General features: G+C 36.4%; 2 protein-coding genes across 4 annotated transcripts; one reads left to right on the top strand and one right to left on the bottom strand.

The window, feature by feature from the left end:
- Positions 1–3,378: 3,378 nt before the first annotated feature.
- On the top strand, positions 3,379–7,346 carry LOC122023407 (tubulin beta chain-like). The gene is made up of 3 exons (XM_042581496.1): positions 3,379–3,868; positions 6,072–6,341; positions 6,460–7,346. The coding sequence occupies exons 1-3, from the start codon at positions 3,475–3,477 to the stop codon at positions 7,131–7,133; spliced, it is 1,338 nt and encodes a 445-aa protein (XP_042437430.1). The 5' UTR covers positions 3,379–3,474; the 3' UTR covers positions 7,134–7,346.
- A 1,023-nt stretch (positions 7,347–8,369) lies between these two features.
- On the bottom strand, positions 8,370–13,167 carry LOC122022356 (protein CHUP1, chloroplastic-like). 3 transcript variants are annotated; one of them, XM_042580321.1, is made up of 8 exons: positions 12,874–13,167; positions 11,747–12,563; positions 10,697–11,674; positions 10,471–10,602; positions 10,211–10,392; positions 9,982–10,093; positions 9,380–9,523; positions 8,370–8,721 (listed from the first exon to the last, which is right to left on the bottom strand). In XM_042580321.1, the coding sequence occupies exons 2-8, from the start codon at positions 12,545–12,547 to the stop codon at positions 8,641–8,643; spliced, it is 2,430 nt and encodes an 809-aa protein (XP_042436255.1). In that variant the 5' UTR covers positions 12,548–12,563; positions 12,874–13,167; the 3' UTR covers positions 8,370–8,640. The 3 variants fall into 3 exon arrangements, with proteins under 3 accessions (XP_042436255.1, XP_042436254.1, XP_042436253.1); XM_042580320.1 differs by having other exon boundaries at positions 11,738–12,563; XM_042580319.1 differs by having other exon boundaries at positions 11,735–12,563.
- Positions 13,168–24,954: the final 11,787 nt, after the last annotated feature.

The raw sequence follows: 24,954 nt of genomic DNA on the forward strand, positions 1-24,954 counted from the left end.
AAGAAAACCACCAACCAAGCTCCAAGGGATGCAAGCTTTCTCTCCTTCTTCTTCTTCTTCTCCAAGTAGTATCCGGCCACCACAAGAGCTCCAAGGGAGATGAAGAATTCGGCCACCACAAAGAGGAAGAGAGAAAGAGAGGATGGCCGGCCACAACACCAAGGAAAAGAGGGAGAGAACAATAGAAATTGTCACCCATGAAGGCACCCCTACCCCTTCTTTTATATTCCTTGGCTTTGGCAAATAAGGAAATTTATTTATAATAAAATTTCCTTAACTTTCCTTGACAACAATTAATTAAGAAAAATTAAATAAAATTTCTTAATCAATTAATCATGGTCGGCCACCTCAAATAGACAAATTAGGAGAGTTTCAATCAACAATAAAAACTTCCTTATTTGTCTTTGGAAATTTTAAAAAATAAAATTTCCTTTTAAAATCCCTTCATGGTTGATAAAAAGAAATTTCTATAATTTTAATTTTCAACATGTGAATAATTTTCAAAGAGAAAAAATAAAATATCTTTCCAATCTACAAATAAGGAAAGAGATCTAATCTCTTTCTTTTAATCTTTTGTAGATCCTTTAAAGAGAGATATTTTAATTTTAATTCTCTGTAATAAATTATATCTTCCACATAATAAAAATTAAAATTAAAATTCTTTTTAACTTAATGGGGGCCGGCCACCTAAGCTTGGGTTCAAGCTAGGGCCGGCCACCCATGAACCAAGGCTTGGCCGGCCCTAGCTTGAACCACAAGCTAGCTTGGCCAGACCCCTTATCATGGATATGAAGGTGGGTATAGGTGGGTATAGTACTCTATAAATAAGAGGCTACGATAGGGACCGAGAGGAGGAATTGGTTTTGGTCTCCTGATAAAATTAAGCATCCTGTGTTCGCCCCGAACATACAACTTAATTTTATCAATAATAATTCATTCCACTAGAGAACTATTATTGAACTACCGCACCAATCCCAAATTACATTTTTGGGCTCCTTCTTATTATGAGTGTGTTAGTCTCCCTGTGTTTAAGATGTCAAATGTCCACTAATTAAGTGAGTTACTGACAACTCATTTAATTAATATCTTAATCCAAGAATAGTACCACTCAACCTTATCGTCATGTCGGACTAAGTCCACCTGCAGGGTTTAACATGACAATCTTTATGAGCTCATCTTGGGGACATTATCAACCTAAATTACTAGGACACAGTTTTCTTCTATAATCAACAACACACACTATAAGTGATATCATTTCCCAACTTATCAGGCTTATTGATTCATCGAACTAAATCTCACCCTTTGATAAATTAAAGAAATAAATATTAAATATATGTGCTTGTTATTATATTAGGATTAAGAGCACACACTTCCATAATAACTGAGGTCTTTGTTCCTTTATAAAGTCAGTATAATAGAAAACGACCTCCGATGGTCCTACTCAATACACTCTAAGTGTACTAGTGTAATTATATAGTTAAGATAAACTAATACCTAATTACACTACAACCTTCCAATGGCTTGTTCCTTTCCATTTTGGTCGTGAGCTACTGTTTATAATTTATAAGGTACTGATAACATCATCTTCTGTATGTGACACCACATACTATGTTATCTACAATATAAACTAATTGAACAACTACAAACAAATATAGATAATTTGACCAAATGTGATTCTTTATTCAAAATAAATGTTTACAAAAGCTTAGGCTTTCAGTATACACTCTAACACCTAGTCCAAGGGTGGCTCCGCCCCTGATTACATTAAGGTGCATCACAATGAAACCTATATCCTAGAATTTCCCTTCCAAATCAACTCTTTTCTCTCTCAAACCTTTCTTTAAAGACTATCTCTCTTCTCTTGAATCTCTTGATCTCTAGCTTTCTAACCTTCAACCAACCTCGATTTGTCTATTTAAATCATCGTACGAAACTAATTAGTGTTTAATCAATAGTTTGTAAGGATGGATAATCTTTTTATTAATTATGATACATATTCACAACATACATGTTTATAAAATTTATCACTATAGGTTCATGTAATAGTACTGCTTCATTCACTTGAAACAAAAAGGAAAATCATACTGTCCCCTCGGATGGGTCTAGTGGCTAGCGTATGAGGTGTTGTCACAATGAGGTCTGAGGTTCGAATCTCGGCAAAGCCGAGGTAAATACCTCTCTTATGTGCTAGTCACTATTCCAAAGGCTAGTAGCCGTTCGTGATTTACCTCCTCCATATCCATCCTGATATGGATTGATGGGATGTTGGGAGCGAGCGTATTCACCTATTTTTTGTTTTTTAAAAAAAAAAATCATACCCACAATCATGAGAGATGCTTATTTCGGGATTTATATATATATATATATATATATATATATATATATAAATTTAAGTTCATTTAATAGTTTTGTCTCTAGCAACAATGACTCCATGAATTTCAAAGACCTCAAACTAAATAAAGCAATAGACAAAAATAAATTCTCGACATTCTCATACCAAAATGAAATTCTAAATTTATAAACCACCAAAATCTTTTAAGTATTGTGCATTAATATTGAATTGATTACTATGTTAAATTATCTCCTTTACCAATTGAGCATCCTTAACTCATTGAAAATCTAAGAGAATCTTATTGAGCAAGAGTTGGAATGATAAGGATTAGAGAAATATAACAAGGTTACAAATTCAGTGTGGCGATGTGTGAGTGATTTTTGGGAACAAATATTATGGCAGAGAATTATGCTAAGATGTCTATCATCGTCTATCATCGGTCACTCCATAAATATTACTATAAAAAAATATTAAACAAGTCAGGTAACGTTAAATCTACGACAATCAATATAAAAATTTTTGATTGATCTTAAGAATAAATTAAAAAAATATAATAAAAATTCATCTAATAATTAATATTGTTAGATTCACTGTCTATTAAAAATAATTTTTTTTATTAATACACCAGTCTTAAATTTTAAATTCTTAACTTATATCATTAGGATCTAGAATGACATCCTATCCGGAACCGAATAAGTATTACTATAGAATATACAAATAGATGTACTTTTAATGATAAACAAAAACAAACGATCCTTTTTATGTACCTAAAGAACCGATAAACTCTTGGTGACGCCAGAGGAACATAATCAACCATCAATCACCGATCAGACGGTTGAAAAAGGATTGCGTTGCCCTGGATGGCTGGAGCCTCTAGACGTCTGGTCTACGCGATCGCTCCCAGTACGCCCAGTTCGGATCACCGATCCTCTCCGTCCCCACATTAATTACGGTATCACGATTGGACCGCTATGCTTCCAAACGATCGGTAAGCTTACATAGGAGAAGAACCGGAACAACACCCACAATAAAAAAATTTCAGATCTTTGAAAGAAGCTCGCTACTCTCCCTCCACGAGCTCTTCCTTTCTCGCTTCCGCGATCCGAACTAGCCCTCTCAGGAGCTCTACGAGCGTCGGGAAGATGAGAGAGATCCTCCACATACAGGGCGGGCAGTGCGGGAACCAGATCGGGGCCAAGTTCTGGGAGGTGATCTGCGACGAGCACGGTATTGATGGCACCGGCAAGTACACCGGTGACACCGACCTCCAGCTCGAGAGGATCAATGTGTACTATAACGAGGCCAGCGGCGGGCGCTATGTTCCCCGTGCCGTGCTCATGGATCTCGAGCCTGGAACCATGGATTCTGTCAGATCCGGGCCATTTGGCCAGGTCTTCCGCCCCGACAACTTCGTGTTCGGACAGTCTGGGGCGGGGAACAATTGGGCCAAAGGTCACTACACTGAGGGCGCCGAGCTCATCGATTCTGTCCTCGACGTTGTGAGAAAGGAAGCGGAGAACTGCGACTGCCTGCAAGGTATGATTTTTCCACTTCTCTTTCCGAATCTGCGTGGGAAATTTCAGATCTGCGTGTTCGTATCGACGTTTTGACCGAGACAGCTTGCTTATCATTGTTTTAGGTGCTTTACCAGGATAGGGTGAGTTTTTACTCCTTTAAGCTTGTTAATGACTTGCTTTTGTTGTTTTCCCTAGATCTAGAAGTTTTCGGACTTTAATTTAACAAATATGAAAGAGGGTGGAGTTTCTATAAATTTTTTGTTTTACCTGCCTAATAGCTGTCATGACTACATTTTCCTGAATTTCCATATTTGTCTTCATTCACTTAACTTTTTCGATTTTAAGATTGTATTTGAAAGCATTCAATTGTACCAAGATACAACCATTATACATAAATTAACAATATGATAAAATAGATGTCCAAGGTTACTAGGAAAAAAATTAAAAATTCTACTAACATAAAAAAATTAGGCAGAGCACAAATAGATGATGGAATAAAGGGGAAAGATTTAGATTGTATGCACATCTTCAAAGAATATTAATAAATTCTATGGTCAAATAATTTGAAATAGGTAGATGTGAAGATTTGAGAGGTTCCGGGACACCAACAAAAAAAGTTGACAGTGATTTTAGAGATGAATATTATAGTGGTATAGTCTTTCACAAAGTTACCATGGTGCAAATTATTTGCAAATGAATTGTTTTGGTTGATGACATTGAAAATAAAGTAAATACTAAGCTTGAATCGTAGCAAGAAACACTGACAATAAAAGATTTTAAGCTTAGTACAGTAAATATAATATCAGTAGATGCAACAAGGCAAAAGACTGAAGGGGTTGATAGAGATATTTTACATAGGATATAAGAAGGATGGTTGAAATGAAGGAGGATATCATGTGTTCTTTGTGATCACAAAGTACCTCTAAAACTTTAAAAAAAAAAAAAAGATGTACAAAATGACAATTAGACTTGTTATGTCATATGGAGCTGAATATTGAACTATAAAGCGACTACATGAGTAGAAAATGAGAGTCGCAAAGATGAGGATGTTAAAGTCGTTGTGTGGACATACAAGGATGAATATAATAAAAAAAATAAGAATATTCGAGAGAAAGTTGGGGTTATTCCTATTGAGGAAAAACTTTAAGAGACATGTTTAAGATGATATGAGCATATAGTTAGGTCACTAATCTCAATTAGGTGATATGAGAGCAAGGCAAACACACATTAATCGAGGAAGAGGGAGATAAAAGATAACTTGGTTAGCAACAATAAAAGACTAAAAAACCTCTAAATATAAATGAGGATATAATAGGAGATCGAGCCTAATGGTGTAGGAGGATTCACATAGCTAACCCTACTTAGTAGGATAAAAACTTAGTTGTTATTGTTGTCGTCATGTTTCATAGAATTTAATGGTTGAATGAGATCTATGAGTCAACTCCAATTAGTAAGGACAAACACATTTTTTTAATGATGTTTTGTACATTGTGCCTTTTTTTCACATTTCTAGATGTGATTACGTTTACTATACTTGTTACTTGCTATTTAATGTCTTGTGTGTAACAATCTCTTTATGTCACTAGGTAGACCTGTTAGATTGGTAAGTTTGATGCATGTAAATAAAAGATTTGACTGCTCTTAAATTGAGTAAATGAATTCAAATTAATTACTGAATCAGATATCAATGGAGCTCACCCTGCTTGTTCTCTTTCTTTTTTTGTTGGACATCATTGTATTGACTTTAACTTGTCTTTAGGAACTTAAACTTGGGCTTGGGCTTCTCGAAGTTTGATCAGAATCCAGTAACAATTAGTAGTAAATGCAATCCTTTTGTGACCGGAAACTATTATCATTAGAAGTTTGTCTTCAGTTTGCCTCAACACTAGTGGGAAGCAACTTTCTCCAATTGATGCAAATGAAAATGTCTTCTGCTAATTCTGATGTACATTATGCATAATTCATACTTGATGCTGACCTGTTTTAATTTCTTATCTCCATACCAAGACATGTGATTGAGAGATTTTGGACTCCTCTTATTAGATCTCACTGATATCAGCTACTGGAAAAATTAAATCCCAGTGATCCTATTCTGACCATTGCATCTCTGCCATTTCACAATGTCAAATCCTAAATGTGATGCCCTTGTCCATGGTATTCTATGACTTATAATGTTTGCAAAACAGTAATTTTTTAATTAATATCATTTCGTTGTTCTGCAGGCTTCCAAGTTTGCCACTCCTTGGGAGGAGGAACTGGGTCTGGCATGGGCACTCTTCTGATCTCTAAGATCAGGGAGGAATATCCTGATAGAATGATGTTAACCTTCTCTGTTTTCCCATCACCGAAGGTGTCTGATACAGTTGTAGAACCATACAATGCCACTCTTTCAGTTCATCAACTTGTTGAGAATGCTGATGAGTGCATGGTCCTTGACAATGAAGCACTGTATGATATCTGTTTTCGCACTTTAAAGCTTGCAAATCCTACATGTAAGTATTCGATCCTTCTCCGATCAATTTTCACTCTTTGAGTCTAAAATATTTTTGAGGATGCATTTCTGTAACATTTCTAATTCTAGTGTTTTTCTTTGTTTTCATGATATTTCAGTTGGTGACTTGAATCACCTTATCTCTGCTACAATGAGTGGTGTCACGTGCTGCCTTCGTTTCCCTGGGCAGCTCAATTCTGACCTCAGGAAACTCGCAGTAAACCTCATCCCTTTCCCACGCCTCCATTTCTTCATGGTAGGGTTTGCACCCTTGACCTCAAGGGGATCACAGCAATATAGGGCTCTGACAGTTCCTGAATTGACCCAACAAATGTGGGACGCTAAGAACATGATGTGTGCTGCTGATCCGCGACATGGCCGCTACTTGACTGCCTCAGCAATGTTCCGTGGGAAGATGAGCACCAAGGAAGTTGATGAGCAAATGCTCAATGTTCAGAATAAGAACTCATCCTACTTTGTGGAGTGGATTCCAAACAATGTCAAATCTAGCGTCTGTGACATTCCACCTAAGGGGCTGAAGATGGCTTCTACTTTTATTGGCAACTCAACGTCCATCCAAGAGATGTTTAGGAGGGTTAGTGAGCAATTCACTGCAATGTTCAGGAGAAAGGCTTTCTTACACTGGTACACTGGTGAGGGTATGGATGAGATGGAATTTACCGAGGCTGAGAGCAACATGAATGATCTGGTGGCCGAGTACCAGCAGTATCAAGATGCAACAGCAGAAGAGGAGTATGAAGAAGAGGAAGAGGAAGAGGAAGCTGCTGAATAAGTCACATCCACCTCAGAAATTTCCTGCCTTTTTCTAATGATCCTCGTGCTTGTATTAGAGATTTCCTTTGGTTCAAAAAACTAGTTCCATATTTTATTCATGGTTTTACTAGTATTGATCTATGTTGTGACGTTAAGGCTTCAAGTCTGTACTACTTACGACATGGTTTCCTCATCTATATTTGTGATTACTCTTGTCCTTCCTGATTTGTCTCGTATGAATTGCTCATAGATTGTGTTTATCAATGTAACATTGATCCGGTTGTATTGCTTGCTGCTTTTTGTCAGAGTTCTTTGCATGATTTTTACCTTATGATGAAGTGGTTATGCAGTTTATGCCACTTCTGAAATGAAATGGATTTATCTGGTGAGTTGATTCTGGTCTTGTATTTGTTCTCATTTTACATTCAGAACATTTTCTAAAATTGATGATTCGAGTTCTAGAATTATCAAGAACTGTCCCAGTTTCAAAGATTTGTGAGAAAAATTTAAACATATTTAATCATGTTCCTTGCAAAAATCTGTCCATAATCCTTTTTTTCACTTTACCTAATTGTATCCCATCTGATCAACAGCCAGAGTCCTGCCTCCATCCTTTTTCCTCCCTTCAACAGTTCACCATTTGTCCAAAACAGCTTGCTTTCATTGACCAACAATGCTGGGCCAATCAAATGGTTATTACTTGGTCGACCAAATCATGGATAGATGCACCCAAGTTTGCCAACAGGTCGAATTTTGGCCCTAGTGATGGACTGATTGACCTAATGGATCCACTTCACTAATGCTTCAATAGTGCATTTTGATATTATTGATTGGTATGATTCAACAAGTCACCATTCAAAACGATCAACAATTAAAGCTTAAAACAATCGTAAGGTTTCATCGTACGTTGTTGCTAAAGGAGACTTTTTCATAAATAAAGATGAGAAGCCTCAATTTGAATGAAGAGATTCAATGACTTCGACTTCAAGCTATGGCAAAAAAAAAAGGATCTACATTTTCTTGCAAGATTGAAAGTGGCGTCTAGACTATGTGAAATGCTCAATGTTGGCCAACTAGTTCAACATCTACCAACACCATGTGACGGAAAAGAAATTTGAGATGCATCAAAATAAAAATCAAGTAAGAAGTCACTTATGCATAAATTTAATAATTTTTTGCATAATTGATAATGTAGGTAGGTATCTTCAAGCATCTTGAGGAGCTACAAAATATCAAGCAAATAATCAACCTTGAGTTTGCTGGCTCACCTATTCCAGACAATTCAATCCAAAGGTTTCGTAACATTACAATTTCACTTGTACATTTCAAAACAAAACTATAATCTAAACTTGGTTTCAACTTCCTTAAAACACTTTATATAGTTTGATACTCCTATTATAATCACTAAAAAGCACACCACCTCTCAAAACCAAGCAGCACAAGAAAATGCAAGACAAAATACAATGTCAACAATCCATTTTTTGTGCTTACCAAGAAAGTAAGCATATTACACTTTATGTTTTCCCCTACACTTGTTTTCTAACATGTGCAAGATTTTGTAGCTCCTCAAAAGCATCCATAGTTTCTGGATCAAACCCTCCGGCAAACTGCAGAGCAGGAAGCAACAACTTATTGGACAACATTTCAAAAAGAAAAATAGAGTCACTCTGATCTATGTTGTTGCTCTTACATTTTTATCAGGATATTTGAGGAAGTTCTAATGCCTATCAAAAATTTAACTAGAATAACTTTATTTGAAATCTCTTGAAACACAATAATCAACAAACAAATTAGCTCAAGCCAAGGTCATCAGTTTTGTGATGAACTAGTTTATAGAAAGAGGAATAATTCCAATTAAATTGATACCCTAATATTTATTTGTTCCTATTAGAAGCAATGACATTGATTTTGTGCTATATTGTTAATGGTATGATAATAACTTTGTACAAATAGGAACAAAATCAAAGTTCCAAATTAGAGGATAAGAAATCGTTTTATAAGCTATATATGTATCAACAGTTTGTCTAGCTCCCAAATACTAAAGAAGCTATCAAACTTTCTTATTACATTATAATATTTCACTCAAACATGCATAGATAGCAATATTTACCAGAACCAATATTCTCAATTTAATCACCATAATTTTTTAGAAATTTATTATTTGAGTTAATATTCTAGGAAAGTTGAAAGATATGGCAATCCAATCAAATGTGAACCTATAAATGTTTGATAATCATAGACTGGTTCCATGTGACATTACAATACCTGATGAATTCTGAAAGAAAATCTGACACCCTGAAGAAGCATATACTCTAGTGCAGGGTCTTTGTTCATGACTCCCATCACTTGAAGCTCAGTAGCTACTCTTTTTATATACATCTTGGCTAATTTCACCGATCCAAATTTTATCTGCAAATCCCCAACTAATATGAATGGGAGGCAAGTTGGGAAAAAACTACTATGTAAAACTATGGTTGTTTTAGGCATTTTTGTCCATGGTTAAACAAACTGTTTCTAGTAGAAGGGTTTAGAAAGTTTATAAACATCTATTTCAACAGTATCTCTTCACATAAATGTAGAACAAAAATAATGAGTATTATCATTCAAAATCATCATTTTGTAAAGCCACTCCCTTAATTGTTTGATATCGCTTGAGTATAGGGTGATTCCAACACCTCACAAAAAGTGGAGATTGCAAATCAACAAAATTAGTCCCTGATATTGTGTAGCTAAAATTCTATATTTTTTATAAATCATTTGGCATACTTCAAGATATTACAATTTTCAGTCGCCATTGTTTGTGATCTTGACTACAAAATCAGAAAAATCAATATTCTCAAAGGCTTCTTGAGTATTGAGAATTATACCTTGTTAATAATACCACTATCCATAATCCAATCTGTTGGGATATGAAATTCTTTGCAATTGCGTACCAACACATCTCTTGAACGAAGAAGATCATAAATGTTCCTCTCCATCCTAGTTTTATACATACGAAAACAAATCAGTTGTTCATGTATATATATATATATATATATATATATATATCACAGAGAGAAATTGGTTGAAGGAAACAAAAAATACAAAAGTACTTACTTTTCAGATAATCTGACCATTTTTTTTAGCGCAATATCACAAGGAAGACAAGCATCATCTTTAAAGTTTGAAATTTCATGCTCTAATTTTTTCAGATCCTGATATCCAAAAGCTGCTTCTCGAAGTGTATCAGCTTTCTTCTCCGGCCAATCAAAATGCTTCAGAACTGCCCGCTCATCAACCTTCAGAAATATATAAAAGAATGAACTTAGAAACTGTTTTGGACTCCAACTAGAGCGTTATTGCTCAAGCTTACTCACAAGAAAGCATAGTTCATCATCAAGCCACTTCACAAAAGCAAAAACATCTTCAATATCATGATACACAGCATCATTAACTTCCTTGATTAGAGATCTCACAAATTCACCTTGAGTTTCAACATCAGCTTTTATCTAGATATGCAAAGGTAAGGAATATTATGATTCAAGTTAACCAAATGGAGCTTGCCTAAATTTGAAATAGCAGGAATTAGTTAATATTTCTTACAGCTAGCAAATGGGAAGACCGGTTCTCTATTTCACCAATCATGCTACTGCGAACGTTTGCAACACTAAGCACATCACAAATTCCTCCACCAGATGAATCCTTCTTGGAGTCCCTTCTCATGAGTGAATGATATAGCTCTGCCACCTGTGGGACTCTCTGCACTATCCCAGTCTTTCTTGTAGAGGGCTTGCAAAACGCTGGTGGTGGTGGAGGGGGAGGTGGTGGCGGCGGCGGCAATGGGATGGATCCATCAACCTTCACTACAGTACAAACAGATGAGGAAGGTCTTGGAGGAGGATTTGGTATTCTGAGAGCACGCTTTTCGACATCCAGGGATGCACTCTTGCAAGTATCAGGTTTGTTTGTAGAGAATCTTGGACTTTGAACAGTACAAAGATTATACTTTTGTGTTGCATCGAAATCTCCAGGAATGCATGTCCGATCATGCAGTTTATTAGAAAAAACAAAGCTGTCAGATTGCCTTCTCTTATTAATAGTTATGCCTTCAACTATTCCCTTTGGTCCACTTATTGAATGTCTGCGATCAGTGCATCTCCCTTCTTTTGTCTCTATCCAATCTTTGTCAAGTAGATTGACACAATCTACATTTTGTTGCTCTTCATAATTTTCAGACCATTTCACAAGCCTCTTTACAAGGCCAACTTGGTTAGCATTACACACTTCAACAGCTACACGTTTGCTTGGGGAACATGGCAAATTTTGAAGATCAGCACCTTTTGCAATGACTCTGTCATCACTGGGACAGGTGAAACCACAATCTAAATTATAGTTCTGAGTGGATGCTTTATCTGAGTTGCTAAGTTCATGGCGTAAGCATGAGTTGACCCAACGAAGGTAAGCAAGTTCCTCGACCTCATTGAGCCTACTCATCTGCAGACCCTCAACTTGTTTGCACAGACTCTCATTTGTGTGTTTCAGCACCAGGGCCTCAGCTTGAACCTTTGCCAGTACGTCACTCTGCAAACATTAAATGAGGAGATCAATTCGATGACATGAAAATTTTAGAAGTTACATTACTACCTCAGTAACCTTTGCAAGGGCAGCAAGCTGGGATTCAGCTGAGGAGAGCCTGAACGCTAGATTTCTCTTTTGAAACTGAAGCTCCTTAGTCAGCCTTCGTAATTCAACAACTTCAATTTCTAAATTCTTATATGATTGTGTATTTATCGGTGAACTTGAGTCAGTAGTTTGGTTGTCATATCCTTCTAACTTGAAGCTTCCATCAGAACTTTGTGAGATTGAGGAAAAAGAGGACAACTGTTCTAAGAGGCTTATATTTTCTGTTTCTAAAGAGTTTATTTTGCTTGTGAGCTTTTCAACCTCTATTCTCTTTGCATCAACTTCTTTCTCGAGCTCCAAAACTCTAGGATTTTCTTTGTACTGTTTCAGCTCAGACTGCAATGTGGATTCTCTTTCTTTAGACTCTCGAAGGAGTTCTCTCAAGTGATCTAACTCTAGAAATAGATCGTGAGAAGCAGTGGAGTTTGTCCGATTGCTATCAAACACATGCGGATGAACCTGAGCAACATTAGCCGAGCAAGGGAAGTCACCAACAAGTGATCGTTTGACCCGAGAATGGTACGATACATGATGGCTCTTCTGACTTGAAATTTCCACGTTAACAGCAGATTGTTTCTTGTTGAGAATTGATGTTTGCTGCTTTGTTTTCTTCTCCGTAGTGAAGCCTTTAACAAAATGCGATCCCCATGAGGAAGTCGATTTTGTTTTTACAAAGTTCACACTCGACCTTACATTGGTGACCATATTTTGATTGTGCTCAGAGAACTTGCCAAGCTTCGTTGCAGCATTGGATAAAATCTCTTCTCTCATTTTGACACAGCACCAGCTGAACAGCGACATGATTAATCAAAAACAATAACATGTTGATAAACTCTAAAACCAACAACCAAAATATGGAAACAAAAATCTCGATAACACAGAGCTATAGAATTGCTAAATACCTAAAAGTTACAGAGAATCATGGGCAGCAGAGAGGATTTAGCCAAATCCCTAATTAGCATTGTGAAAAGATGCTACCAACGATGAACTAAAAGATGAATCTTTCTCAGAACCCCAAAACCAAAAAACGCAGATCTAGATATGCCCGATTGAGTAAAAAATTTAAATTTTGAACCATCCCCTGAAGAACAGCTTACCCAACTAAACAAAGCTTATCTGTCGATCAAGGAAGGAGAGCTTGGGAACCGCGACTTGTTTTTCTTCTCAGGAATCTACTCTACTCCTGAAGCTCCTGCGGCAAAGGAACAGGTTTAAGCGTCCTCCGGCGAAAGCTTTGGGTTCTGATCCCTTTCCGCATTGATTGCTTGCTTTCTCTGGAGCGGATTTTACGACACGACGCACCGAGAACGAGGATTCTTGCTTCCTCTTTCGGAAAATGGAGAGAGAGAGAGAGAGAGAGGCGAAAGCTGCGCACTGGGAGAAGTACACTTGTTCTTGGGAATGTTTCAAAGTTTGAAATTTGAAAAGATTGGGATAGCCGTAAGGGTTAACAGGTCGGATTCTGTATGAAACTCGACACCCGATCCGCTCAGTAAGCGGATCCGATTCTCGTTTGTGGCATACATAGGCAAAATAGGATTAGTACGTAAAAGGATTCTTAGGGCTGACTTCATTTTTTCTACTAAATGTTTATAATTTAGAATAGTAAAATAAATATTTTGACAGAAGTTGTTACCATTATCATGGTAGAAATAATAAATAAAATTTACAAAATAATATTTTTAGTGAAAATAAAAAAGGGTCGAGTGATTTAGTTAACTCAAATCAGTTTGTCTGATCAACTCAAATCTGATCTAGCCAAGTTATATTTAGTCGATTGACTGAAGACCTCTTTGGTAAAATCTGAAGCCATATCTTACTTAAGACTTAACACAGGATATTTAATTAGTTAGAAGGTACAGTTTTACTATAATAGAGAAAAGGTCTTTTTTTTTTTTTTAAATAAGTGCATATCTTTAGAAAAATACTCCTCTCATCTTCTAATCATTTTACCATCTATTATAAATTAGTTAAAAATTAATCATATAATTTATCTCCCTTCATATAACTTAGAAACAAACTCTAATATATTCTAGAAATAAACAAAATTCCCTTTTACTAATTAGACTCAACACTTGAGTCATCAAAAATATCCTAAATATCCTATGGTTAATTAAATATACTCCAGGATCTCGACCATTTCAGCTACGGACCTAAACACCTATTACCTAGTTTTATAAACCTCTAGGTAGAATACCAAAAAAACAAACCTAGAAATACAATCTCTTATAATTTCTAAACGGGCATATCCTTACCGTTGAATCCATCTTACTTTTTTGTCTTAAGTCATCAAACCAAAATACTACTTGATCATCTAAATCCTGCTAAACTATAATGTTGATCTCTTGGATTTCTTATTAGATCCGACCACGATTTAAAACTAACAATTCGATGATTTCTAGAGTCGACTTTTAACTTTAGCTGTCCAAAATGATTACAGTTCATGGTTAAGAATCATCGTTTCAAGGTTTGTGCATGGTTCACCATGGTTCACGGTATACGTACAGTGCATCACGATTCACTATAGTTCAAGATTATTATATTCAATATATATAAATTATAAATTCATTAAAAAATATTTGCATTTATTTAACTTGCCCAGTATTCTATTAAGATATAGAGAAATCAAAGTTCACATAGTTCTTTTACTTCTTTTTTTTTAACTCTTTTACTTTATGAAGTGGTGTTATTCCTCACTTTCATTTTCTGTTCTTGTAGTATTTATTCCTTCGGTATCAAATTCTTTGACTTTGTCATCTAAAAGTTACATTTTTTGAATTTTTTTTCGGCTCTGGTTCAATCGTTGAGTAATACTTGGGCTTCCAACGAGTTGAGAGATAAGTTGATCGCCGTTCATTTAATATGTTACTATCGACACTAAACTTTTGTTCCACAACAATTGTTGAAATTAGACAAACTAAAATTCCTTTGGCGATCATGGAGAGGACGGGAAAACTTTGTACCTTATGTGACCACCACTTTAGGACATCGAAATCTACTTCGCTATCTACTTCATTAAAATAAAAAGAAGTTGTAAAATAATTCTTAAGCTCTTATGTGGAACTTGAGAATCCTTGGGGACATTTCGTTCATTCATTTAATAAAATTTATACTTTTTAAATTTTAAATTACTACTACTAATATTTTATATTTCAAAAATATTAGATTAGATTTCATATTTATACTATATTCTTAATAAATATTATATAAATAATTTCTAATATTATATTTTATAATAAAAAGAAAAAGAATCTTTAAATGGAATTAAAGTATGATAATATAAACCTAATGTTTCTTGTAAAATTTTAAATTTATATTTAGGGTTTAAAACAAATACAACTAAATTAATTTTAGGAATATAAAAAAATTCTCATTTTATTTTCATTGCTAATACTAAAAAGGAACTATTTTAATTTAAAACTAATGCTACACTACAAAATTCCTAAAACTAAATGATAAGAAGGATAATAAATAAATTAAAAAGTTGTTCAGTTGTATCAAAAAATATTTTTAAAATTTTATAAATACTATTACAAATTTTTTATTATTATAAAAATAAATATATATCAATTTTATTAATATTTTGTGTAAAAATTGAACATAATAATTCTCTATATTGAAATGAATTTTGTAATAATTAATATATTGAATTATAACTATTGGTCACTATGTGAAAATTAGGAATAGACTTCGAATATTATTCGAAGTAATAGGTAGATAATTACCGAAGTAGATACAAGTGAAGTAAAAGGGTCAATTTATTACTTCGCCACACAATTACCAAAGTCTATCACTGGTTCAAAATCGAACTGTTTTCGAAATAAAAAGACTATATTACTTCATCGAGATTAATAAAAGTACCGAAGTGGTTGATGATATATTACTTCATAGGTTACATTGTTTGACAAAGTAAAATATGTATACGACTTCACAATTTTTGTATTCTAATGTAGTAAATGTTTAATTTTACTTTTGCATAATTTAGCTTGATCGAAGTATTTTTTTTTATTGTATTACTTTATCATAGTATAGAAATAATAAGTATATTTTACTATAAGAAAAAATTTAATTTAGAGAAGTAATACATACAAATGACTTCAATAATTTTAATCAGTGTCAAAGTAAATAGTTTCTTTAACTACACTACTATTTAAATTTATTGAAATCTTATGTGTTATATTACTCCATCATTTTTATTTATAGTATCGAAGTAGTTGACCATATTCTACTACAATATAGATTTAATCGACAAAAGTGTATATCATAATATTTTACTATAACATAATATTTTCACAACCAAAATTGAATAAATATATCACAAATATCTATCAAATACTACCCAAAAGCATAAAAGACATGTTTAACCATAATCCAAAAACTTTTGTATCCATAAATCTCTAAATACAATCTAAAATTTATTTCATAGCCTACACTTAGGCACCCACATAGAAGTAGACGAATTGACTCCATTCACTTCTGACTTCATCATACTGAGATTGATTTTAATAATATTTTTTTTATGCTGCAAAATGAAGCATTAACAAAAGTTTGAGGATCAATGAAAAATGACTGAATATTTTATAACAAAAATATTTCATAAAGAAGAAATTCACCTTCCTCTCTAATTGTGGATTTTCATCCAAGACTATCTTTTTCATGTACTGCATCACATAATATCCGCATTCAACATCACCATTTTATTTAAGATTACCCTAATGAAATTGAAAATGTCATGCAAGAAGTCATAATACATATTGTCAATTATTTAAAATCTCGTCCTTTTGAAATACTCCTTGATACATTGTATATCTTGATCCCACTACATTATAAAAAATAGAAAATTATTTTTCAACCTATAATGAATTGAATGCATTCAAAATAAGCATAATCTACTACTTACTTGGTCACAATAGTTTGCCAAGCATGGTCTCGGTTCCTATTACTCAGAGTCCAATAAATATATCATATTCTTATCTTCATTAATTATAGTCAGAATCCAATAGTACATGCACAAATAAAAATATAATATTGACTAGCACGTAGTAGGAATTGATAAATAATTAAAATCTTACCCAGTGTTATATGGGATGAAGCAAATGCTATCTCTATTTGATGCTCCCAACTGAGTAGCAATATGTTGTGATAATTTATTACCTTCTTCACCCTCACCACATATAGGTATGTGATCAGGATCCACAAATGACACATACTGAGCTCTATTTTCTTTCTTCAAGTTTTTATAAAGGTGACTGCAAGGTAATTGTAAGGTAATGACAAAGTAATGACAAATCTAAATATACCCCATGTAAACCAAAGCAAAAGCATATGAACAAAGTAATGGTGCCCGTAAGGTGGATGATCCCTTAATCCGTCAGTGGATTAATCCCCGGAAACTCTAGCTAGCACAATCCTCCTTGTCGTGAAGAAACCTTACCACAACTCGACCAAGAGCACTTAGATTGCTAGGGTACTAGTTAACTACTAATTAGGGTTAACCACCACTAATTTCGTCAACCTTAGCCAAGCTTCCAAGCCTTGGTTATATACGTCACGGGTTGGAAAACCCCGACTATCAGTCGACTGGTGAAAGTGTACTGTCAGTCGACTGCCCTCTGTGGAGATTCAACTGTTACAACCCAATGACTCGATACCTGTTGATTGATAAAAGTACCAGTCGACTGCTCCACCTGGTCGAGCGAACAGAAACATTCTGTTCGCTCCTAATCGACTGCCCAATCAACTGCTCTCCATTGAGTTAGGAATTTCATGCAAAGACATTTAAGATTTTTCCAACTAAACCTTACTTCTCTCCCTTTGCCTAATATCAAAAAGCTTCAACAATATCCCAATTGTCAGGAACTTGATCACCAAAACTAACCCTAAACTCGTGTATTTATCCCCTTAGGATCTCATACACCTATACGAGCCAACCCGGTCAAAATTCAGTGCTTAAAATAATTTTAGATTGGTATTAGTCGACTGCCACAAGCATCAGCCGACTGCTCCTATCGAATTCAACACACAGAACTATTCTGTAATCAAAATACACTGTTGCCAATCGACTGGTGCACCAGTCGATGTAATTGTTGTTCGTACAAGTAGTCAAAGAAGGTAATTTGAGGATATATTAGATAGCATGTCAAATATTCTTCAATACTATATTATATATATACTTGAACTATTACCTTATGTATGGTTTGACATCTTCACAGTTCAAGAGTGCATATGTCCTAACAGCATAATATTCTTGTTCATTTAACCATCTAGAAATAGTTACACCCATTGTCTTATCATGAAGCCTGAAAATAGAAAGCATCTCTAGGTTTGTTGGTTGAGTGTCATCAAAATTTCAAGGATATTTATGATTTTTAGTTTTCACATTATTAGTAAAATAATAAGAACGGAAGGAAGTTGCTTCTTCAACCAATTAAGCATTACATATTGATCCCTCAACTCTTACTTTGTTACGAACATTATTCTTTAATTTTCTCAAAGATCTTTCAAATGGGTACATCTATTTGTATTGCACAAGACCAACTAGTTGTGTCTTATAAGGTAAATGAATAGGTAGATGTTCCATGGAATCAAAAATACTAGTGGGAATATTCATTCAAGTTTACAGAGTATCATTGGAATATTTGTCTGAAGCCAAAGCTTATCTAGTGTCATAATAACCTTTGAAATCAAATATTAGAAAAAGAGACTCAATTCTGTAAGTGCTTGCCAAACATTGTTAGGAAGTAAGTCATGTAATGCTACTGGAATTAGTATTTACATGAACATGTGACAATCGTGACTCTTCATTCCAAACATTTTTAATCTGCTTGTATCATCACAATGAAACATATTTGAGGCATATCCATTAGAAAATTTGATTGGTTTCAACGAATTACATAATACTTGCTTACCTTCTTTGTCTAATGTATAATATGCTTTCGGATATTTACCAGTTATTTCATTCTATGCAACTCAGCTATATTTACTAATTATCTTAATTCTCACATAATTTTGTTATATCTTTAGTTTTTCTATGAACATCTATCATAGTATTGAAGATGTTATCAAAGAAATTTTTTTCAATACATATCACATCTAAATTATACCAAATGAGTAGATACTTCCAATATGACAACTCCCAAAATATGTTAGATCGGATAAGTGTGATAGAGGGGGGGGGGGGGGGGGTGAATATCGCGCTCTTTTAAAAGTACTTTTCTTTTTCTTTGGAAATCAGAATCATGCAGTGGAAATTAAAATGAAAGATAAGTTCGTTTACTTCGTTCGGAGTCTAGGTCGACTCCTACTCGAAGGCTCGCGGTCCTTGACCGCACCGATGGACAATCCACTATAACCGTTCTTTCCGAAATTCTCGGAAAGAAGCAGATCCTACAAATGAGCAAGATAGTAACAATCCTACTATCTTACTAATGAAATAATACAATGCAAGCTAAAAATTAATATACCGACAAAATGTAGAATTTGAAGCTCGATCGGTACTTCTGGATAGAGTAGTTTGAAGAGTTGCAGTGAGCTTGCAGTACGAACAGCTTGCGCAGAGGTGAGCCTTTTTGTAATCAGAAAGTTGTTCTTGTTAGGATCGATGATCTCGGCTAGAGAGGGGGGGTGTGAATATCCGCCCCAAATCGTTCGTTTCTTTCTACAAATCAGGTTAGCACAGCGGAAAATAAAACAATAGAAACGAAAATAAGGAAGAGCAAACCTCAACGCGATGATGTAACGAGGTTCGGAGATGAAACTCCTACTCCTTGGCGTGTCCGTAAGGTGGACGAAGCCTACCAATCCATCGGTGGATGAGACCCCGGAAACCCGGCTAATAATCACTCCTTTTGGGTGGAGAAACCTCGCCACAATGTCTTGCAACAGCAAGATAAGCAGGAGTACAAGAATACAGCAAGAAACTAAGTACAATACAAAAATATAATAACCCTAGCTTGCCTTCTTGTCGACTGAATAAAGCAGCAACTTCACGGGAATCCAACCACAGCACCAACTGTCCAGTTGAAGTCCCAGCCGAGGGAAGCTCACGCGAAGCTTTAGCGAAGAAGAGCTCAACAAAGCTCAAGCAGAAATACTTCAGCAGTCAGTAGGAAGAAGAGAAAAGAAGTAGTTCTGTAGTGCCTCTCGATCCTTTTATAACCTCTGATATCCTGATCCAACCTGCGAACCTGCAAGGCAAAAAAGGCCAGAACACAGAAGTCCGAAATAGTCTAGCCGTTGAGTCACAACGGCTAGGCCTGGACCGATCAGGCTCCACCCTGATCGGTCCAGGGTGCTGCTGATCGGTCATGGGGACCGATCAGGCCCTAGGCTGATCGGTCCCCAGATCGATCAGCTGTTCCTTTCTCAGCTCTATTGCCTTCTTCTGATCGACCTCCTGATCGGTCTTCAGTCCGATCAGATAACACACAGAAGCTCACTGTGTGGTTACTGATCGGTCACCAGACCGATCCAGATACCCAGTGTATCACTGGATCGATCCACTGATCGATCCAGAACTTTGTTTTTGCCCAAACCAAGTCCCAAGCCTTCCAAACCAACATCCGGTCAACCTTGACCTGTTGGTACATCATGCTTAGCATCCGGTCACTCCCTTGACTTGCTAAGACTCCCCACCAAGTGTCCGGTCAATCCCTTTGACCCACTTGGACTTTTCTCTTCGTGTCAAGTATCCGGTCACTCCCTTGACCTACTTGACCTTCTCAACACCAGATGTCCGATCACCCTTGATCCATCTGGATTTTCCCTTGCCCGGCTTCACTCACCAGGACTTTCACCTAGCTTCACTCACTAGGGTTTTCACCTGGCTTCACTCACCAGGATTTCCAATCTGCTCGGCTTCACTCACCAGGACTTTCCAACTGCCTGGCTTCACTCACCAGGACTTTCCCACTGCCTGGCTTCACTCACCGGGACTTTCACTTTCACCTAGCTTCACTCACTAGGATTTTCACCTGGCTTCACTCACTAGGATTTCCCGACTGCCTGGCTTCACTCACCAGGACTTTCCGAACTGCCTGGCTTCACTCACCAGGACTTTCCGAACTACCTGACATCCCAGTTAGGACTTCCCAGTCAAGTATCCGGTCAACCTTGACCTACTTGACTCTTCTTCATCCAACCTGATCAGACCCTGATCAATATCTCTCCGCATGGACAACTGCACCTGCATTGTCCATCTACATGTCTTTCTGTATTGTCAAACATCGAAACCATGACCAAGGTTTACGCTTGGTCAACTAGGTCAACCTTGACCTACTGGAAATTGCACCAACAATCTCCCCCTTTTTGATGTTTGACAATACCTTTAAGTTAGGCTAATCCAATAGCCTCAACTTTCTTCATGCCACTAGGTAATGAAACATAAGTTACAACCTTACATTCTCCTTCTAAGAAGGCAACCTCCTTCTTAGATAATGAAGGCCTAACTTAAACCCTTCATTCTCCCCCTATTGGCACACATCAACAAACTCTCCCCCTGAAGAGTAAGTTATCGTTGTTCACAACTTCACTCGTTGTGATCAACAAACTCTCCCACTAACTCCAATGTTTTCCTTGAACATTCTCTAGACATTCTCCATTCTCCCCTTTTTGATACACATCAAAAAGAGTGAATCAAGGTCAAGAGTTTCTTCCTAATGAAAGTCTCATACCTTTCATTGAAACCCTTAATTTTCCCCTTGATACTAATGTCAATAGTCAATTTAGTGATAATCCCATATCACTCATGACAACTCCCCTAAAGGTCAACTCCCCTTGACCAATAGGTAAAACTCCTCCTAAAAGTCAACTCCACCTTGACCATTGCACCAACAATATCTTGGAGACAAACCTTTAGAACTCTAAAACACCACTTCCATAGCTGCAATTTCAGACAAACAGTCGAAATTCAGCAGGTTGGCACGCCCTGATCGGTCACCAGACCGATCAGGCTCCCTCTGGATCGGTCACAGTGACCGATCCAGGCTCCCCTGGACCGATCAGAAACCCTTCTGATCGGTCCACAAACCTGATAAGGGTCTGATAAGTTTTGATTTCTCTCCACGAAATTCAGAAACCTCTAGAAAATTACAGAAAATTCCAAAAATTATGAAATCTTGAGGATACATTCCTCATAACATATACTATCATGGAAAAATAGTTTTCTATGAAAATAGCTTCCATTTTTCAATCTTGATACAAAGTTCACAAGTCTTTGAAATAGCTCAAAGTTAACTCATCTTTGTATCACCTTGTTCAATGATGAATGCTATCACTAGAAAAGCTTCATCAAGGTTTTTCAAATCAATTTTGAAATGATTTTAAACCCTTTAATTTAGGACCACAATCTTAGGGCTAAATGTACATGACTTGTATACAAGCTTTCCCTATGATCCCCAATTTCGAATTAGGCTCATCTAGGTACAAGAACTATGCACCTTGATCCTAACTCATCATCCTAATATCTCACACACATCTAAGGTGTATCAAACACATCCAAGTCAATTTTGATGTGAGATATGGGTTTAGGTTATCTTAGGCTAAGGTCTCATGCATTTTCTAAAAATCAATTTGATCTCCATATCAAATTATGTTTTTAACCTTAAATCAATTTCATTGATTATAAATGCAAGAGATGATGACATGACATAAAATAATATCATAAGTAATAACATGTGCCAATGTCATGATGTCATGGCATAAAGTATGAAACTTAAATAAAGCATGACATTTAACTAACCTAAGCATTATCATGACATTTCAAATGATAGTAAATTAAATATGATGTCATGACATGGCATATGACAAGCAATATATGGCAAATAACACGTAAAGGTATAGAAGATACCTAATTCTAGCCTTAATTGCCATTTTTGATAGTTTTGATCATTTTGCCATAGGTTCTATATTCCTAAGTGTAATAGACCTAGCATCTTATACCAAAGATTTTTAGGTCACTATGTGCCAATTAGATTGACTCTAGACAACTCCTCAAATATGATTGGCACATTCTAATCACCTTTGGAATAATTCTTAATTTCATTTTCAAGGCTTGATTATACCTTGAAAAATCCTAAAGTGCCACCTTTTGCCATGATTAGGTTAACTACCTATTCAAGTAAGGTTGGCACACCCTAACTCATCTAGCGTGATGAAATCACGCTCCTAGGAACCCAATACCTATTGGAGCTCATTGGGTTCACTAAGTATTCACTAGGGATGACTTCCCTAGCAACCCTCCTAATGACCCTCCTAGACTTTAAAGCCTTGGTCATTTGGGACTCATCAAGATCCACTCTAGGGGTGACTCCCCTTGTGACCTTGGTGATGGTCTTTCTAGCCCTAGGTCTTGTTCCATAATCGAATGGAACATTGTGATAAGTGGGTTTGACCACTTGGGACTTAGGTTTGTGACCCAAACCTTTCTTGTCCTTGGACTTGGGTTTTTGACCCCTAGACCCTAGAGTCAAATCCTCAAGAGCCTTTTCTAGAGAGTCAAGTCTTGACCTCAAAACTTGATTTTCTTTCTCTAATACCTCAAGCTTTAATTTATCATTTTTCTTTGAGGTATTCCTAGGCATATGTCTAGATGATTTGGGATTTCTACCTAGATTTTCCTTAGCCTTAGATGGGTTAATTCTAGGGTTGGCTTTCCTAGTGTTATCCTTATCTAGGCTCACATGTTTGACACCTAAGCATGTGTATCGATTTCTATAATTATCATGCTTATCATTATTGTCAATTGCAATCAAACTACTAGCATGCATCTTACTAGTATTGCAATAATGTGCCTTAGAGATTACCTTAGGGTTTGCCTTAGCTCCCCCTATCGATGTGCTCGGTCTCTTGTCCTTGTGAGATTGTCTCCCCCTCGGACATTGGCTCTGATAATGTCCCCTTCGTTTGCATTGGAAGCACACCACGTGCTCCTTGCCCTTGCGGGTTGGGACTCCGGCTTCATTGACCTTTGGCGCCGGTGGAGTCTTTCTAACCCTCTTTGGACATTTACTCTTGTAATGTCCAAATTCCCTACACTCAAAGCACATTATGTGTAATTTGCTAGAAACTAAATGGCTTGAGTTACCTAGAGTTGAGGATGGATGAACGCTCTCTCCTTCATCCCTTCCGGAGGTAGAAGCTTCTTCTTCTTGCTCCGAACTTGAAGAAGAACTCTCCTCCTCTTCTTCTTTAGATGTTGAGTGGCCCTCAACTTCTAAATCCATTCCTCCATGAAGTGAACTCCTTGGCTCACTTGACTCCTCTTCATGGCTTGAAGTGGAATTCCCCTCATGGAACTTAGCCAAGTTGTTCCACAACTCCTTGGCATTGTTATATCCACCTATCCTACACAAAACATCATTAGGTAAAGAAAATTCAAAAATTTTCAATACCTCATCGTTGACTAGGGATTGGTGGACTTGTTCCTTGGTCCACTCCTTCTTCTCTAGGGTTTCTCCTTTCTTGTCCATCGGAGGCTTGAAACCTAATTGAACACAACTCCAATTTTCAAGGTTAGTCATAAGAAAGTACTTCATTCTTACCTTCCAAAACGCGAAGTCGTCGCGATCGTAGAAGGGTGGAATCGTGACATCTTCTCCAAATAAATCCATTCTCTAGCTCGTGCTCCCCCGGGTGTTGATCCAACGAAGAGCGACCTCGCTCTGATACCACTTGTTAGGATCGATGATCTCGGCTAGAGAGGGGGGGTGTGAATAGCCGCCTCAAATCGTTCGTTTCTTTCTACAAATCAGGTTAGCACAGCGGAAAATAAAACAATAGAAACAAAAATAAGGAAGAGCAAACCTCAACGCGATGATGTAACGAGGTTCGGAGATGAAACTCCTACTCCTCGGCGTGTCCGTAAGGTGGACGAAGCCTACCAATCCGTCGGTGGATGAGACCCCGGAAACCCGGCTAATAATCACTCCTTCTGGGTGGAGAAACCTCGCCACAATGTCTTGCAACAGCAAGATAAGCAGGAGTACAAGAATACAGCAAGAAACTAAGTACAATACAAAAATGTAATAACCCTAGCTTGCCTTCTTGTCGACTGAATGAAGCAGCAACTTCACGGGAATCCAACCACAACACCAACTGTCCAGTTGAAGTCTCAGCCGAGGGAAGCTCACGCGAAGCTTTAGCGAAGAAGAGCTCAACAAAGCTCAAGCAGAAATACTTCA

This window comes from Zingiber officinale, chromosome 9B (genome assembly GCF_018446385.1).
Source record: "Zingiber officinale cultivar Zhangliang chromosome 9B, Zo_v1.1, whole genome shotgun sequence".
NCBI lineage: Eukaryota > Viridiplantae > Streptophyta > Magnoliopsida > Zingiberales > Zingiberaceae > Zingiber > Zingiber officinale.